The sequence below is a fragment of the Chinchilla lanigera genome, unplaced genomic scaffold (genome assembly GCF_000276665.1).
Source record: "Chinchilla lanigera isolate Chin_1 unplaced genomic scaffold, ChiLan1.0 scaffold00027, whole genome shotgun sequence".
NCBI lineage: Eukaryota > Metazoa > Chordata > Mammalia > Rodentia > Chinchillidae > Chinchilla > Chinchilla lanigera.
In genome coordinates, this window is record NW_004955428.1 from 24,592,427 (window position 1) to 24,612,381 (window position 19,955).

General features: G+C 36.6%; 1 protein-coding gene across 5 annotated transcripts in view; it reads left to right on the forward strand.

The window, feature by feature from the left end:
* The window catches only part of Ndst4 (N-deacetylase/N-sulfotransferase (heparan glucosaminyl) 4), a 259,969-nt gene that overhangs the window by 215,840 nt on the left and 24,174 nt on the right, over positions 1–19,955 (forward strand). For all 5 annotated transcript variants that reach the window (XM_013515257.1, XM_013515258.1, XM_013515260.1 and 2 more), the window contains one exon: positions 8,899–9,081. In XM_013515257.1, coding sequence (XP_013370711.1) covers positions 8,899–9,081 — 183 coding nt within the window. The remainder of the gene's footprint in view (positions 1–8,898; positions 9,082–19,955) is intronic.

Genomic DNA, 19,955 nt, shown 5'->3' on the forward strand with positions numbered 1-19,955 from the left:
TTTTTTTCTCCGGTACCGGGAACCGAACTCACGACCTTGCTCTTGCCAGGCAGGCGCTTTGCCGGTGAGCTAAATCCCCAGCCCCTGTTCTCTGTCTCTCTATCTCTGTCTGACTTTCTTTCTGTCTCTGTCCCTGTCTCTGTCTGTCTCTCTGTCTCCTTGTCTCTCTCTCTCTTTCTCTTATTCTCTTTAAAAGCTAATGTTAAGTAGCTCAGCTAGAAAGCAGTTTTAATTGTCTCCCAGTGAGTAAAACTGGGAGATTTTTGCTCAAAATTGTGATATTCTAAAAGGCAATTATGACATCCAAAATCTCAGTCCTGACTTGCCCACTAAAGAAAAACACAAATATATGTAATAACAATACACTTGTAAACGTGTGTTGCCTTTTAATGGCTTAAGCCTCTATGAATGTACAAGAAAAATGGAAAGTAGAGCTCCTGCTCACTGAAATATATCAGGAGCCTTCTGTTCTCTATGCGAACAGCTGCCCTATTTACTGCTGCTTTGACGAAGTCACTGCCCAGCTTCTCTATTCAGTAAGATCAGTGTTTACACCCTACTCTGTCTTGAATCAAAACAGTTCTGATTTGTTAATAATTCACTAACCAAATATTATGACTGAAAAACTGGGACACTGGTAAATAATCAGATGCAGAATGGAACTTCTAAATAGCATTTAGTCTGATCATAGAAATGGAAAACACAAATAAAAATGTAATTTAGCAATTCATCGTATCCTATTAAATGCCAGCTGTTTTCGGGTTGTAGGATAGAATGTTTTGTTTTCCTCACCACGTCTTTTGAAGTTGGGGTATAACTGGGAAGCAATTAAATTACTCTACATTTTCTACTTTGAAAGGAGTGTATGTTACTGAGGATACTTTTTCATTTAATGAATATTTGTTGTACACCTATTATGTGCCAGACGCTGCACAAATCATTGAAGTACAGCAGTGGGGAAGAGTAGCAGAGTACCTGTATCCAAGAAGCTTCCATGTTACTGTAGAGGGAGAGAACAGACTATGAATCAACAGATGCCTCCATGTCAGGTGGTGAGGCCCTGAAGGGCAGAGAGATGGCAACAGTTTGACTGAGAGTACGAGAGGAGGGGTAAAGCAAGACATCAGCTCCTTGCATTACCCTTCTAAACTATACACATCACCCTTTTTAAATGAAGCACAGAATTCCATTTAACTGTCTCCTCCCATATTGATTTTTAACTGCAGTGATCAGTGGCAATTCTAATGCATAGAACTTAAACATATTCAGAAATAGCATGAAATTTCAAAACTGCTTCCTATATTAAGTATGAAAGTTAGTCTCTTTCACTCTGGTATAGATGTGTTTAACATTTTCTGATTCAACTAAGAACTGTATTATCAAAGGCCATGGTATCCTCAGATGATTTCAGAAAAACAGAAAAAAACACTGGCTTTGCCTACAAAAATATTATCATAAGATATAAATCAAATCATGTAAATAGTATTTTATTTGTAAACTACAATAGACCCCCCTTATCCATGGGGGATACATTCTAAGACTCCCAGGGGAACCTCAGATAACACCAAACATTTATATACTATCTTGTTTGCCACATATGCATACCTGCATAAATTAAAGTATAATTTATAAATTAAGCACAGTATGAGAATAATCACAGTAACAAATAAATAGATCAATCAAAATCATATACTTTAGTGAAACATATTTAAAGTGTATGAATTGTTCATATCTGGAATTTTCCATTGAATATTTTTGAACCATGGCTGACTGTTAGATAACGCAACCCTCCCAAAGCAAAAGCAGACCCACTGGCTTCTACATTTACTTTAATTGAAGGTACATAATGATGATAACTACTATACAAAATGCTTTTATATATCTCCAACTCCTTTAAGCATCACAACAAACATGTAAATTCAGTTACTGTTTTGTTTAACAGAAAACAGGCCTGCAATTTAGAGGTTAGTTGGCACCGTAACACAGAACTAGTCTTCAAACCCACCCCTTTAGATTGCATTCCAGATGTCAGGTTTGCATTGTTTCATTATAAGGAAGCCAAAATCTGCATTATTACAGCAACCCAAAGTCATTTCTATATTTTCAGATTTATGCAGTAGATAAATCTGGTGGGATATTTTAATCAATTTCTTGACTTTTTTTAAACTCTGTATTCTCTCCATTAAATTTGTTCCAAATTAAAACTAAAGGCTTCATTTTTCACACACTCCAGAAAAGACTTCTTTTCAATAGTCAAGGGTATGGGACGCTGAGACATCTCCTAGAGAGAGTAATTAATTATAAATGCTTGTGGTGTTGTGCATCTTCTTCGAAACCACACTGAAAGTCACATGGAGCTGAAGATCGGGGAAGAGAAGTTGCCTGAGCAGATCAATAGCTGGATTTATTTCTGAGTGGAGATTTAAAGCTACACAGAGAACCATTTTTAGCAATCTTCCTTTTCCTATCCTTCTGATCGTTAGACAGATGGTTTGATTTGGGGACTTTCCTTTGTCTCTCTTCTTTTCCCCTCCTTCTCTCCCTCTCTCAATCCTTCCTTCTTTCTCCTTCCCTCCCTCTCCCGCCTGCCTTCTTTCCTCCTTGCTGTTTTCCTCCCGCTTCTTCCTTTTCTTTTCTTTCCTTTCCTTTCTTTTTCTTTTCTCTTCTTGTTCTTCTCTCCTTGGTCTCCATTCCTTTCTCCTTTTAAGAGTGGCTTTCAGAAGGGCTGGGGATTTAGCTCAGGGACGCAGCACCTGCCTGGCAAGCGTAAGGTCATGAGTTTGATTTCCGGTACCGGGAAAAAAAAAAAAAAAAAACCAAAAAAAAAAAAAAAAAGAGTGGTTTTCAGAGAAACGTATCTTGAAAGATCTGTCTAAAACAATAATATGTGCTTCTATGAGACTGGAAGACTGAAGTTACTGTCTCGTCTATACACTGGTGCTGCTGTGTTTCATCATGGAAAACACTGATGTTTATTCTAAGGGCTGCAAGAGAAGTGAAATATTCCTAAATGAAATAATCTTTTCTCTCTTCCATATTGATTATCTTGAAGCGCCAAGAGTCAGTAGTCACCTGAAATGTATGAATATGTTTACATATAAATATGGAAATAACAATTTTATTTCCCCTATTTCCAAAGTTGAAAAATACATTAGTAACATTTTATATGATACTGAATAAATTTTAGAAAAAGTCATATTGACATATTGTCCATATGTCCATATTGTCCAATATTACAATATAATATTATTACAAATAAAGTCTAAGTAACAATTAAAATGATAAAAGGAAAGGAAGCAAGAAATAGAAAAAAACTTGAAGAGCATTTTACCAAATTCCGGCATGATATTTGAAAGGACATTGATTTTCCGATACACGTGCCCTAATTTCTGTTTTTAAAATTTTTATTTTACTGCGGTAAACATTCAACGGGAGACTTAACTTCTTCACCAACTTTTAAGTGTACACTTGTGGGCCACGCTGAATGCTGGGTTTGCTAGGATACATCTGACAGGTCACTTGGGCCTCCTCCCCCTTTCCTTGTCTCGACAGGAGAGTTTCTTAGTACCTATTCAAACAGTACAAGAAAAATGAACATAAAACCACTTCATAAAGTTTTATAATTTAATTGACATTATTATTCAGCAGCATATCTTAAGGAAATATCAACCATTAGCCAATCATTCCAAAATACATTTCACTTTTGAAATGTAGTATGGCTCATCTAAAAGTGGATTACAAGAAAATGGCAAGCTTTAGATCAAGTGAAAGAATAGTATATTTGGTTTGGTTAAATTTTACATATTTTTGGAATCTAAGAACATAGATGTAAGCATTTACTAAGCTATTGTTGACCAACAATTCTGTCCTGTATCATTAAATGAAGAAAGAGTATTGCATTCAAATTGGTAATTTTGAGTACGGTCTTACTGTCTTTTGTGTGGTTCCAGCCATATCAAAATAAAAGAAAGACTCAAATTACCTTTCATATGAAAAATATGCCAAAGCCCATCAGATGAACCATCAGGGACACCTTCGCCTATATTCATCTGTCTTCCCATTTTATGAGAACTAAAAGCCTAATCAATAATGTAACAAGTTAATGGACACATTTTTAAGCACAATGGGCTGAAAAGGGACGCACTGTCAGAGCCGCAGAGGCAGAAGTGGAAACTGACTGCTAATGTTCAATGCTTAGCTTGAAAAATACTGTGTTACGGTAGAAGCACAGAGCAAGCTGGTCACAGCGGGGTGGACCCGCTCCTGCTCAGCACAGCACTGCTCCTCTGTATTCTCACTGTGCTGTCCTGTGAGCCACAGACCTGCGGCTCTGCAAATGATTTGATTTTCAGCAATATGACACACCAAACTAAATATTCAAATATTTAATGTGTGTTTTAGCTAAAAATACAGCCTTGAAAGGCGATTTTAAATTCTAATCTAAAATACTGTTTAATATATTCTGTTTAATATATTCTGCAATTTACAATCATATTGCATTCGTGATGAAAATAGGAAGAGCAAAGAAACCATTCTGGTGTTGACAATAAAAGTATTTGAACTCAGTGTAGAGAAAATGAGGTTTTTGACTTTTGCTTCATTTTCTTCCCTTCTTCTATTTTGCTTATTAGCAACTTCACCCAAAAAGCAAAAACAAAAGGTTATCAACAGCAACTGTGTCAACGTTAGTGAAAGCTGAGGGAGGGCCAGTGAGCCACGTTCATTTACCAGTGTCCTGTTTGTTGTGATGGCCATGCTTTTATCCTTAGGATTATCCACAGAGTTTAAGTGCATTTACTCAGTTCCCTATTATGAAGATTTATACATCACCTTTTCTACGACTTCTCTTTACTTTGTACTATAGGTGCATCATTAAATGGATCTCTTCCACAGGTTATATCTTTCCAAATTTGATGTAATGTGTATTATGTCTGGAAATCAGGTTAATGAACAACTTTGTGTTTCTAATGAATTACTAGCTTATGAGAATACTCGTAAGTGTGCTCTTATATGAGTAGAACAGATGAAAGGAAAAATTGAGAATAGTTTATGTTTGTTATGGCAGAGTAGAGGGCCCGAGAACTGAGGGAGGAACATATGTACGAGTGCTAAAGACCAGATAAAGGCAGCCCAGGGGGAAGCTTGATGGCAGAAGCAAGGCCACCCATACTTGGCTTGGTGATCTTAGCACTTGGTATCTCATTCTGAATGAAATCTCTTCAATGAGATGTCCTTCCCTGTCTTTCTATAAGAAAGACAACTCTGCTTACCTGAATCAATGCGTACCTCTGAACTGGGCTATTTCAAGGTCCAGAGAGTTGCATCTATAAATAGTTTGCACCCATTTGGCACAGCTATGTTTTCCCCATGTGATACTTTGGAGAATATTGAGCAAAAGTATACAGTAAGAAAATAAAAATCAGATTAAGTAAACCAGGGACAGGATAAACCGAGGAACATGCGCTGTCACGGCACAAGAAAAGTAGCTCTATATTGTAGTTCGTGAAAAAGTAACTATTTACTCTATTTCATGGTGCGTATCCTGTGATTTCCCTTACTTAGGCCTCAAACCAAATCTACTTTTAATTTGTCTCCTTACACTCTCTGAAATAGGTTTTTATTTTAAACAATCCATTTACCCAGAAATAGTAAAACTAAAATGCTCTGTCTGCACAATTGGTGCTTTTAGCAAGCCAGATATGCACAGTTAAGCTGTGCTTGCAGAATTGTTTTTCTTAAAGTGCAGTCAATTGACCATACACCAGCACTAATTTGTTTCTAACCAGTAAGGCATGTGCACAGCTGCCCCATACAGCAGCGACTGCAACTGTCCTGACCAGGCGGCTCACGATGTCCTCAGCAAAGAGAAATTTAAATGCAGCAGCATGCCTTGGCTAGAAACCACACACCACCTCCAGACACTGCTTTCTCCCAAAGGCAGATGTTACCATTTGCCCTGCATAAAGTTTTATACTTCCTCATAAAACAAGGCTTATTCTCCTAAGAAAATTCTTGAAAAATTACCTAGAACTAGTCTGCTGCAAAAATCTATTAGTCATTATGTTAATACTCTAATGAAATGATAGTATACCTATAATATGCACATAATTTTTACACGCTCAGAGTAGATTTTTATCTGTAATTTTGTCACACTTTAAGCACTCAGAGATGTCTGAAATTCTATCTTAAAATAACAACTAGGGGGTAGGTGGTAGATTTCTGGGACATTATTATATCTCCTCAGGCACTCGGGGTGCTGCCTCTTGTTTTCATAATAACTTCAGTCCTGAGAAACTGCAATTATCTTGATGCTCACTACTTACACTGTCTTATTTCCTAATTACGGTAGCGACATGAGATAAGTGTGTGATTAGTGGGATCAAATGCATATTATTTTGTGGCGATTAAAAAGAAGTTATCATGACAACAATTGCAATTATATGGTCATCAACTATTGATACCAAGTTATGTTCTAAAACCTCTGCAGTTAAGTCTGGCCACGAGAACACTTCCTATCTGAGACAAAAGAGCATAAGACTGAGACATTGGCCAAGGAACAAAATAAGTGGCACAGATATCCTGAGCTTTTGCAATGATCATATGAATCTCAGAGAAGACCATTCTGTCAGCATTTGAGAGATTTAGTTTCAATTTCTGCCTAAACAAGCCATGTAAAGAATAATATTTAAAATGTAGTCTTTCTTTTTTATTTTTCAATTATAAAGCTTTAAATATATGTAATAAAAATGGACAAGAAGCATAACAGCAATGATAAGCTCTTTAATGCTAAATATTCAGTCTATCATTGGTATTTTTCAAACACTATTACAGTCTTAATGTAAGTTTTCATTCAAAATTCCAAAATTAATTTATCTTTTCTCATTCTATTTTAAAGAAATATAAATACTATAAATTGGTGATACAATGAGCCCATAGGCTTTCTACTTTCTCTATAGAAGTATGTTCATCTTTCTTAAGGAAAAAGATGAATGTAAAATTCTATATATAAAAACGTTTGGGTCAGCACGTACTAGGCATTAGATCAGGAAATCTGACTTCTTACATTTAAACTTGTGAGTCGCTGACTAGATATGCACTTGGGCAAGTTACTGAATGCTTTGTGAAGCAATTTCTTCTTCTGTAAAGAGAACAGCAACAGTAGCTACCTTGTGAGAGCGTCAAGAACATTTAATTATCTTTATATGTGAAACACTTAGAGTCTTGCCTAGCACATAGTAAGTGCCATATAAGGTATTATTGTAATTCAGAGAAATTGAGAGCAGTGGTCCAAGTCTTCATCCTCTCTACTTTCAACCATTGTGAGGGTTCACTAATAATTTTAATACTTTTTAAATTAAGTTTGTTGGTACATTTTAGATATACATAATGATCATATTCATCATAGGGAATATGTACGTGATATATTTTGATTCCTTTTTTTTCCCAATCCCCCCTCCTCCCTTCAACCCATTTCCCCTCCCTATTTACAAAGCTTTGCTTCCATTTTACCCGTTTTTGGTTTTTGTTTTCCTTTTCTCTTCTTTCCTTTCCTGTTTCCTCTATCCTATTTTCCTTCTGAACAATTTCTTCCTATTTCACAATATCTATTGTCCATTTTGGTACTTACTTACTCTCTCAGTTTCTCACACCAGGGAGACAATGCAATACATGGAATTTTAATAATTTTTTTCTTTAGAATCTTTTTCAGTATTGTAGTGTGACGCGCAGAAAGACAATGTCTTTTCCAAAATAAAAAGGGCATTCCAACTGTCAACCTGGTATCTTTAACTTGTCCTTTCTGGCCAGAGTACTGTTTGTTAAATTGCAGTAGATGGTAGTGCTTTTATTGTTTTTAAGATGAAGACCCCTTCTCTGGGCATTTCCAGTTATCTGATGACAATCTTGGGTACCAAAGATCTGGAGTGGAACGTTTCCTGCATGGCTACTGTTCTAAGCAGGCTGTGATGAAGATTATATTAAAATAGTTGCTGCACACCCTTATTTACAAATAATCCAAATTACCACATCAAGCAACATAATCACTTTAAAAATAGAAGAGTGAAGGAACATCCACATAAAACAATAGCCAGGTGATGTCTGACTTTACTTCAATGTTACTTTACTCTTCAGTTTCAAATGTGACATTTGTTCTTGTATTGTTATTTATAACATTGTGTTACTCTTACTATAACAATAAAGTTAATAAAGTACTCCGTCGTAATACTTGGGTTGCTCTGAAATATTTGTGTAGTAAGTAGAAAAATGAGTTTAAAATGTTTATATTTGACAACAGTAAGATATTAAAAGTTGTAAGGGGATTAATGAGCATAGAAAATTTACGAGACAACAGAAATCAGTTTCTGTACAAATGCTGACAGTTTTGTAACGTATGTTCATTTTTTAATTAATACATCAAAACAAAACAAATTATAAATATTAGTGGGGACGTACATGATGTTTTGATACACTGGATAATGTTGAAATCTAGTTAAATATATCTATCTCCTCAAAGATTCAGAATTTCTTTATAGTGATAGCATTCAAAATCATTTATTAAGTAAAAAAAATAACTTTATGAGACCACAAAGAAAGAAATTTTCTCAAGTTTGATTCCACTTTACTCCCACTTCTGTGTACATCTACGTTAGAAAAAAGCTGGAATAACTGTACAATATCGAGACTCATTTAATTCAGGTTCTTCACTAATCCAATGTCAATGTCAGTTTTAAGAGTGAGTGTATGTGCTATTCTGATTTCAGGATTAGATATGTGGTTTTCCACCTTTAAATAATTGAATCGTACAGTTCCAGATTTAAATGATGCGCTCTCTGGAGTTTACACGGTCACTATTAAGCTTAAGCGTATGCTGTTGTGTGGTCATTTTTATCTGTCTTTCAGATCAGCATTTTCATGACTCATTTATCTAACTATGGGAATGACCGCCTAGGGTTGTACACCTTTGTGAACTTGGCCAACTTTGTGCACAGCTGGACCAACTTGCGTCTTCAGACTCTGCCTCCAGTGCAGCTGGCCCACAAGTACTTTGAGCTCTTTCCTGAGCAGAGAGACCCTCTCTGGCAGGTAACATTCACATCCTCTCCTAGGGTAGAGGGACGGAAACCAGCAGCTTATGTCTAATTTGTGCTAGCAGCAGTGTTGGTCATATTAAAACTAACATTAAATCAAACAACTTTTTACCCAATAGAATCATTCTCTTCTTAAACAATATTTTTGTTTTATAGATTAAATGATGGCAATTTTTGTTTACTTTCCTGGATTTTTGTTTGTTTGGGTTGGAAATTTTGCATTAAGGGTGTCATTTTATTGGCTGTGTCCTTTCCAAGCTAATAACTTTGATTTGATTGCAGTAAGAGCAGTAGCTAGCAATAAAATAGTTGGATTGTCTAAGGAGCGTGAAACCAAGACCCACTGTAATGTGAAACCATGCAACTAGATTCTCTTATGCACGTATGCAGCATGATGTATTGGACAAAAAAGAAAGGCATATCTATCTTGTACCCATACAGATTTAGTGGATCTTCAAATTATTTTCACTTTTCTTTAAACATAACTAATTTTTCACTAATAGTAGACCTACTGATGAATGAAAGACTTGTCAGTTTTAGGATTTCTTCTGCTAATCGTTCGCCTTCATGTGAGGTCACTCAGCATGGGTGCATCAAATGTAAACTATCTACTGCTTAGCAGTTATCTAGCAAAATGCTACCACCCACTTCCTTGGTTCTTTATGCATCAGATTACATCGACCCGCACAATCAATAAGCTGCCTGCAGAAAGCAGATCAGACTTTCCCTGCTAATCAGGCAACAGAGAAGTAGCATCATCATCAATGAGAAATTACTGTGGAACAGACTTTTTTTTTATCATCTTCTGTCCCTCTCTTCAACTATTTGTTTCTCTTTATTCCATAAGTCATGTTACCTATTACTCTTTCACGGTCATGAAATTATCCAATATACACTTTTAAAAAACTGTTATGTGTAAACAGAGCTAGTTGTTCTAGGGCATGCAAAGAAGAATAAAGTACAGTATTATCTCTCAAAACCAGTGCAGGGTTGCCTCCTTGTTCTTTTTTACTATCACATGTTGTAAAACTGATTGCTATGGTAAGTCAGGCCTTACTGTGGTCATCAGTTCAGCAGGTTTTGGTGTATTTACAGTTAGCTCACATTCTATAATTCTTTTACCTTTCACTGGTTGCTTGGTGCCCATCATGTTTGGTATACAAGTTACACAGATGAATAGGTAGAAATATAAATAATATGAATATATAGAATTATATTAAACAGGTGTTGAATTTCATAAATGCAAAAATGATGTCCCATAAAGGATGGTCATATGGTGGCATATATTCCTTCGTAAAGTTGGTGACACCTTCACAGTAAACCAATTTTTTTCTCATATGTTTATAAACATATGAGATATCTATTATTTATGGTGCAATAATAACAAAAAGTAGTCAAATAAACAAAGTTTACACTGACTACTGCAATATAAAGGGTCAATCAATGGTTCTAAACTCTATTCTTTCTTTTCCTTTAGAGAATAAGTTATTTTTTAAATGAAGAATTGTACTTTCTGATACTATTGGCATTTTTTAAACAAATAATTTTATGTATTAGTATTGTTTAAATGTCATTGACACTGTTTTCTTTTTAAAAGAGTGATTATAAACAAAGACATGCCAATTAAATATGATTTGGTCAACTCGATTATTCTAAGCAAGGATTAAAAGTTTGTTAAACATAAAATTACCGGGTACTGTGGCGATTGAGATGTCCATGAAAATTATTAATAGGTAATTGGATGGGACTAGAAAAGTGGCTGAATGTCAGAGCAGTTACCTAGCATGTGCAAAACTCTGGGTTCGATCTCTAGCACAGGGAAAAAAGGTAATAAAAGAAATAAAAGAAAAAGAAATTGAGATTATTCTTTAGAGAACTGTGTCATTTTGGAAGGCCTAAGAAATACGTGCATATGCATTTGCATACAAATAAAACATAGAAGTGCTGACTGTTTTAATTTTGAATGGCAAAATAAGGGAAAATACTTAGGAAATTCTCAGTGAAATTTTTTCACAAAATAAAGAATTAGCTAAGTAATGAATTAGTTAACAAGTTAATAAATAAATAAAAAAATGATCAGAAACATTCACAGAATTCAAAAATTTTATTATTAACATTATTAATATAAATCTAGGCTTTTTGTATATGTTAACAAAAGTCTTTTGTGTTTTCAACTGAAAGACTCCTTTTATTATCTTGCGATTTCTACTTTTAAAAGAAAGATTAAACAGAGTTGCGGGCTGGGGATTTAGCTCAGCGGCAAAGCGCCTGCCTGGCAAGTGCAAGGGCGTGGGTTCGGTTCCCGGTACCCGAGAAAAACAAACAAACAAAGAAACAAAAAAACACAAAGTTGCAAGTATTTTCCACTAAACAAAGTATCACATCTTCTCAAGTGTATTTGAGAAGGAAAACAAAGAGTAGAAGACAGAAGAACACTTAAATTCAACGGAATTATTAGGGTTCGTGAGATTTTGGGAGCAGTTGACTTATTAGAGCAAATTTGATAAACTTGGCCAATTATAAATGATGTCTAAAAAACTGTAAGTGGTAAATAACAATAAACTGTTGAGTTCTCTTCCTCGTGGTTATCTCTTCTTTTATATTCATATCTCTAATAACAAACTGAAAAGCTGTAGCATTACCGTTATTTACTTTAAACAATATGAATTTAATTATTTAAAAAAAGTGAAAAACTAACATGAATTGTAAACATTTTACACTCTATTCATCAGGACTCCGGAGTGATAAATAAATTTTATGTCTGTCGTTGTTGCATATTGTCAAAATGAAACACTAGGGTACTTTTTGTATTTATGAGCATGACTTCTTGCTTAGTGTATTTCATTTCTAAAAATAAATCACGTGTTATTTTTCTTTAGATTTTTCAATTCACACCTTTTTATTACCACAAATAGAAAGATAAAGTGCAAAATGGTAATCTTCACATCTATTTAATTCCCTTTGGTTTCTCACGTAAATTTTCATTAGCACCGACTACCATATATGAGGCTGCTTTGTCATCTAATTAAGAAGTGCAATATGCATACCTGCCAATGGGCATTCCTGTAAGTAGGCACAAAATGCTCCGTGCTTCTCTCTCATGAGAAATTGGCTCTTTCAAGGCTGATTAATGTAGAGCTGTGGACACTCATGGAATGCAGTCTCCAGACTGTATCTGCATCACTTCAGTCCCTAGTGTGTGAGAGTCTTAAAATTATACTCATAGGTACTTATTAATTCATGTCCTTTATTGGATTGATAGAATAATCACTAGCAAACATGGAAAAATAGTTTCTCTTTTTTTTAACTTCCATTACAGGAAACAAAACCACAACATGGAGGTAGTTGGAAGGTCAAATTCTTGCACAGCCCCCAATCGATGCTTTTAAGCTCTCAGGCTGTCAGGTTAGCTCTGTCTCAATCTTCACTCAGTCACTCCAGAGCCTCACTGTCCACAAACATGCCGAGCGTGATGAGGATTCCTGACTGCCTGTGTGACCAGGGGAATGCTCAAAGAGCTGCCATTCCTGGCTACCCAGGCTGATGTCTCCAGGGCTTAGCGAAGTAGGGAAGTAAATCACAATGCACTAACCTTAGGTGCTTAGCACTTTTGTTGATTCTCGCTGTCAAAGCATCCAGCTCCTGCTAGAAACGATGACATCTGAATGTCTATAACATAAACAATTCACAAGCTCTAGTGGCGTACACTCTGTAGGTTCTATTAATGTGTCCAGTGAAGCAATGAATGAACGCCAACACAGACAGTTATGGATTATAAGAATTGCAGAAGTTGGGGACATCTAGCCTGATTTATTCATTTTAGAAAAGAAATGGTGACATCGAGTGAGGCATTCTAAGTCACTTGGCTTATTAGAGACATGCCAGGACTAGCTTTTCTTGCTCCTGCTCTATTGCAGTATCAATGGCAACATGCTGGCAATTTTACCCTTAGAAAAACAAATCTACTTCCACAATGTAATCTCTGTAGAATGAAATTTCAGGGATAATTCCACCCTTCAGAAGAATCTGACAGCATGTTCAGTATGAATGTATTCAACCTACCCTTTTAAGTATATAACATAATAAGAAGAAAGTTCTTCATGGAACTTAGAGACCAATGTAGCCCTTCTTATATTAACAGTATGATGTTGTAAATTTATCGTATTTATTCTTCTCTGTACCTCGTTACGCTGCGCACTCGTTAGTAAGTCTGTAACTGCGTGTATCACACAGTGCTGCAGACTTTTGTCCCTGTCATATACAGCACCTCGTACATAGCTTAAGGGATGACTCTGTGTCATAACCCAGACCCTAACGTGGTACAATAATCTCTCATTAAAATATCAAGACAGAATATGCAAAAGCACAGGAGTACAAAGAACAGTAGGAGCAGCAAACTGTTTCTTAGAGAAGAGTGGGGATGTGACAGGAAATAACTGAAGAGCAAGTTAAGTCAGTCAGAGAGCTTTGAAAGCTGCCAGCACAATTTGGATTTGGTTGGCAATAAGGAGCAAACAGAAATACGTCCTGAAGATGAGAGTGAAGTGACAAAAGGAGAACAGTGGTCAATAAGAAGACTTCTTTTCAGCCAACAGGCAATAACAGGAAGGAGATGAAGTTAGGAAAGTAACCTACCTATGAAGCAGGGAAGCCCTGACTACTTCGTGGCCCTGAAGAGTAGAACCCCCAGAGGAAGTGTGGTAGAGCTGTCTGTAGGTGAGGCTGAGAATAAGACAAGGTTGTCTGTGAACTATCAGCCCCCCAGGGGAAGACTGGAATACTATGTATAATTGCATAATTTTCACTATGTTTCATTGCTTTCTTAGCCTTTCCAGTGAAACAGCTGCTATGATTTTTATAGCTTTGTAGGTGACACAGTAGAGGACAGACATCGTTATCATTTTAAATAGTTTTCTGAACCAAAATGTAAGGTTATTATATTTTATCCCTCTTCTTTTTTTTTTTTTTTGGTTTTTCTCCGGTACCGGGAACCGAACTCACGACCTTGCGCTTGCCAGGCAGGCGCTTTGCCGCTGAGCTAAATCCCCAGCCCCTTTATCCCTCTTCTTAATTCTACAAAATTATGTTTCTTAACTTTTCAGGAATACCCCTGCAATGGGGAAACAACTCCTCATATTTTAGTTCTTTAATTTACAATGAAGCACTTCACTGTTTTGATTATCCAGGGCTGTCAGATGTTGTGACATCCAAAAATGGTGACATCAGTCTTAGGTTTTCCATTTCCTGTCAATCATGTTCTTGTCAAGTGTCAAATTTGCCATCACAAAAACCACCTCCTGAAGTTGTCATGGGAAAACTACTTATAGAGAGCTCCCTAAAAAATGAAATCATTACTTTTATATATTTTGAATTTGAAGCATCATACAAAATTTATGTGAGCACTTCATTCAAGTGTAACAACAATAAAGAAACATGTTATTTATGTGCCTTATAGAAACTTCTTTAATACCATAGGATGAATGAAGCTTTAACACCATAGGATGAATGAACAACAGTACATAGACCTGCCAATTCATAAGACCTGAAAAACTGAGTTGCTTGTATTGAGTTGCTATCTAATCACTGCCAGGACAGTCCTAGCAAACATAAATATACATAAAAAGTGCTACACGTAGGAGTAGGCAGTCATCTGTTTACCGATAGAACTACAGAGCAAACATGCACTTTCTAAACTTTATTATGAGAATACTTAATGGAAAATGGCAATAGTATTAATTTACTTAGATAATCTAACATGATGGGGGTAATGTAGTGAGGAATGCATAGATATTCAGGATAATTTAGATATGCTTTAGAAAAGCAGTCTTGAGGTTGTCACCAATGCAGACACAGCACCAAGGCCTTTGCCCATCCTACTCTACCCCAGCTCCTGGCATTTATACGCCTCTGTCATTCATGGTACTTGGACAGAAAAGTCTGAGAAACAATCATTGAAACAACAGGTGCTGCAGGACTTCCAAGGACAGAGAATTCATTATGGTCAGAGGTTCTTTCAAAATGATGAGGGGTTGGGTGGGTTTTATATGGGGCAGAAATACTAGAGTTGCATGGGAATCTTGGAGAAGATGCTGTGTGTTTCCAAGTTTTCCTTGAGGATTTGCTGATGCAAGCATTGGGAATAAACATCCCTAGCGTATTATATACCTCACCAGTGCACGTGAATTACGTTTAACTTAAATGACAATGAAAGACAAAGTTTGAAGTAATCACCCTAAACAATAAAGACTTGGAAAAGGATTTTTATAGACATGTAAGTGGCCAACTTCAAAAGCAGAAGATGTTTGACAAAGACATAATCATTTAGAGAAAATTAATAGTAATTTAAAAAATGTCTTTAATAGCATTCTTTAAACTGAGGCCAGAGAGTGGAAGGCCAGGAAAGGGGAAATGAGAAAGAAACCAATCATCGCTGCAGTGTTTGCAATTAACAAAATCATCCCCACCCCCACCCACACACAAGGAGCTTGGCCATGGTTAAAATTTCAACTATTACTGTCTAGAAGTGTCCTGGTTATCTGGCACAGGCGCTTGTTGCATGAGGATAACCAATCCTGAAAGATAATTCCATTGTCTTTCTGAGTGCAGGAGGTAGAGAAGTGATGGGTAAAGCAGTTGTTCAGAGGCACAAAGGAATATAGGCTTGGAATAACCTGATCTAATTCAAACAAAAGTCATTTCACATACCCATAAAAACATGGACTTGAAAATAAGGTAGATGGCATGATGTTTTTTAAAATCCCTGTTTTCAGTTCAATGGTAAATGCAATTTTTGCTTCTTTATGGGATAATAGTCTAGGACCGTGTACCCTTATAAGTAACATAATTTCTCTGGAATTTATCATCCTTTCTAAGTCTTGCTGATTGCTCCAGGGCATCTTTGGCACACTTCATTTTTGTCTCCTTAAAACTGAATTGTCTCATATACTCCACATACAAAACTATTCACATCACCTTCCCCTCTGCAAGAACTACATTACTTGTGTTTTCACTAGGCCAGCGCTGCAACCGTAAGCGGCCTAAAGAAATTTATTCTGAATTTTTTGCAAAGTTTAAATATATCTATAGTTTAGATACTTAAAACAGTAAATTACTGCTTATTGTAGTTTCAGTAATGTGGGGGACAATCAGGTTAGAGAATGAAAGAAAGGATATCCTATTGCTTTGTAATATTCTGACTTTTAAAATTAAAATAATAGCAACAGAACACAGTATAACAGTGCAGGGAAGTGCTTGGCTTTTTATCCTTGGAAGATCTTCGACCTTCATAATAATAATCATTGCAGCACCTGGTGGTCTCATTGATTATTTCTCAGACACAATCAATGTCTCATACGTGTACATGCCCACACTCACACACACACACACACACACGTGCTCACATATATGCGACTTACCAGCAGAGACAATCTTAGTTTTGGATTCCAAATCTGAAACCAACTTGCAGTGTGACCTTCATCCAGACCTAAATAAAACACCTTGCATCTCAGCTTCCTCGGCTACAAAGAAGGGATAATAATATCTGTCTGGCCAGGTTGCTTTGAGGATTAGAAACAATCTATGTCAAGCAAGCACTTGGAATATTGAATATGATCAATAAAAGCTGCATATTGTGTTTGCTGTATTCAAATATTCAGAGAATGAAAGGAAAGTCAGAGTAGGGAAACTCTAAACAAACATCTTCAGAATATAAAATAGGAGATGCAGACATAGTGTTAATAAAGTGTGATTAACTAACAAAGGGGGATACACAGTGAAAGAGGTGAAAGCAGAGATACAGGCCCCCCAAAGCAGAGATACAGGAAAGCAGAGATACAGCCGCCCCCCAAGCAGAGATACAGGAAAGCCCCAAAACATCCGGCACAGACGGAGCAGAGCTGTAATGAAATATAATTTGGTGAGACTGAAGAAAACCAATCCTGGGGACTGTAAGATACCTATACGAAGAACTAGAGTAATGTAACTAGAGTTATTAGTAATAAAATAGAGCAAAATGTATTGCAAAATCATAGAATCCAGGTAATTTTATTTCATAGTTTACTCTCAGAGGTATATCATCTGGGAAAGTACAACTAGACACAAAACTAGACATAACTAATGTCATTATTTACCCAAAATTACAGGCATGTCTATCCATGTTCTTTATGTCAGGGAAAAAATTTTTTTCAAATCTTCTATTACACCTACCTATCTCTGTGAGCACTTTATTTCACCAGTTTTGCAAGCAGAAATTAAATGGGAAAGACACTGGTGCTGCAATCAAGAAGGTAAGTGGCCCTGTTGAACATGTAAGAACCAGGAAAGATCTCTCAAGAGTGTTTGCTCGTCCACCTTTGCTAAGAGCAAGAAAACCCTCACTTAAGCAAGTGAGCAGAGCACCTCTCCTTCTGCCTGTCCTTTGCTGAGCTGTGTGTTCAGAAATTCAGTAACCAGGGTTGTCCTTGTTGTTGCTAAAATACAGTTGTGAAATAGCGTTCCTTACAAATAAAGCAGTTATATGATAATATACAGGAATAATGGTTAAAGATTTAAAGAGATAGTTGTAAGCACCTCACAAAAACTGGCTTCTGGGGTTATCACATAGGATAGCAATGGGGATGTTGACATTTGCAGTAGGGGGGGTACTTTGGAGTCTAAATCCCTGTACAGTTCATATTATATTTGTTTTCAAGCATATATCAAAATCTGTGTCTATTATTAGACATCCACTGTGCTAACCCTGAATCAGTCAATCAGGCATTCAGTTCACAGACATTTATTACGTATCTTGTGTATTAGATTGTAACAATGAAGAAGACAGACAGAGGCCTTCTTTTCAGATAACTTATATTCTAAGCGAGATAGAATTATAGATGGCCACTATGCTATATGTAATATAAAATTACTATGAACACGTACACACATGAATAAAATAATACCCGGTACTGAGATGTACTGAAAACATATGTCAGGAAATGGAGACAAGAGTGGAGGGAAGCTTTCCCTGCGGTCCTTAGGGAGGGCCTCTTGTATGGGGTAGTGTCTGAGTTGACAAATGAATGATGAGAAGGGCTAAAACTACTGATTGGATGACATGCAAGAGCCAAGAAATTCATCCATAAATTAAACCAGTATTATATAGGGGCCATTGGGATCATCTGGGATGGCAGCCTACATCTCCAAATTTGAAGAAGAAACTCCAAGATATTTCTCTACGAGGCAACTCGCACATCCGAAATGTCTAGCCCTCCAGCTGTGAGAGACCAAAGCTCTCCTGTGGATGAGAAGCTCCCATCAGTGCCAATGCCCTTCTGACAGTGGACGGGAAGAGTGCTCTCAAGACAGATCAGTAAGATTAACCCCTTCCTCCTTCTCCAACTGCGCCACTCATCCAGGCAAAGGGAAAGAGAAAGCCAATGTTCCCATACACAACAGGACCTGATCATTTGTAATATTTTAACTCACCTAATGCTCTTGAACATGTGAGGTAGAGACAATTAATCTTTACTGTATAGATAAAGAAAATAATTGCAGAGAATTTAGGAAAATTGCTTTAGGTATAGATAGCCATCCTTCTGAGCTCTAGCTCCTAATGATGGAGCCATGCTGCCTCTAAATTCAATAGAGGGAAGCTCATGGTAGATATTAACTCAAGTTAGAAAAGTCAGCAAAAATTTGACTATGAACTGGGGAGAAATGTGAGCACTGTACAGAAAGACAAATTATTAAAAGATTTTGTGGTGGGCTGAATATTTCCATGACAGTGAATACAGTGTAGCTGGGGCCTTAGGGTATTGCTAGCAATGATTGAATCAGAGCAGTGGTACTCCAACTGTGGTCCACAAACAGAGCTGAATTGTTTGTAGCCACTATACTAGAAGACAAGGAGCTTACACTAGACTGTACATTGATCGTCTCACTAAGCACACTGGCTGTTTCTGCAACTTTTTTTTTTTGTTTTCATCCTATGGCAAGAAATTATGGAAGCAAAGACTATACTGATTCACATTCTAGGACAAGCTTCTCAACATCTCAGTAGACAGGGATCTTGAAACACATGGAGGTAGAGTACATGGAATGTTGTAATGACAACATTCAAAAGCATATGGGCTAAAAAGATGGCAATGTATTTTTCACCCCTGTGATTATCCAAACAGCAGGCAGGCAACCTAGCGAGGTAGACAGCTCTGTTCCATGCAGTCATCCAGCATCTCAGATCATCAACTTCTTCAGCATACAGTTTCCACCTCTGAGATTCAGGCACACGCAGAGATAGCGGAAGCAGGGAAGTAGCTCCACCTTAAGAAGATGCTTCACATCATTTTGGCTCAATTTCCATGGCACAGATATCATGTGCACGAAGAAAGTAAGATTCCCCAAGGACTGTGAAATGTAATCTCTAGCTGGCAACCTGTGTGCTAAGCAACACAGAAGATTTTCCATTGCCCCAAAGAAAATGAGACTAGGCTAACCTTTTCTGCCACAGTAAGGTAACAAAGCTGAAGCTGGACTTTGGAGATGTAACACTGAATACTACATAGAAATGTAGAAAATGTAGACACCAGATATGACTAAATAAAATCTGCTACATAAAATAAAAAAGGAACTTGAGTTTACTGGTTCATAGTTAAAAACTTCCGTTGAATTTTCTATAGGTGAATTCCATTAAAAATATCTAAGACATATAACCTAATCTTTTTCAAAGTACATTCTTGCATGATGCAGCTGTCTTCATACTTTGCTCGTCTTTTTTCTATTGTACTTCGTGATTGTTCCAGTGGGAGATAAAGACAGAAGATGCATTTAGATCAAGTACTTCTTTTAATTTCACAGAGTGCAAATGGTCACTGCCATAGCTAGTGTCACCTAGAA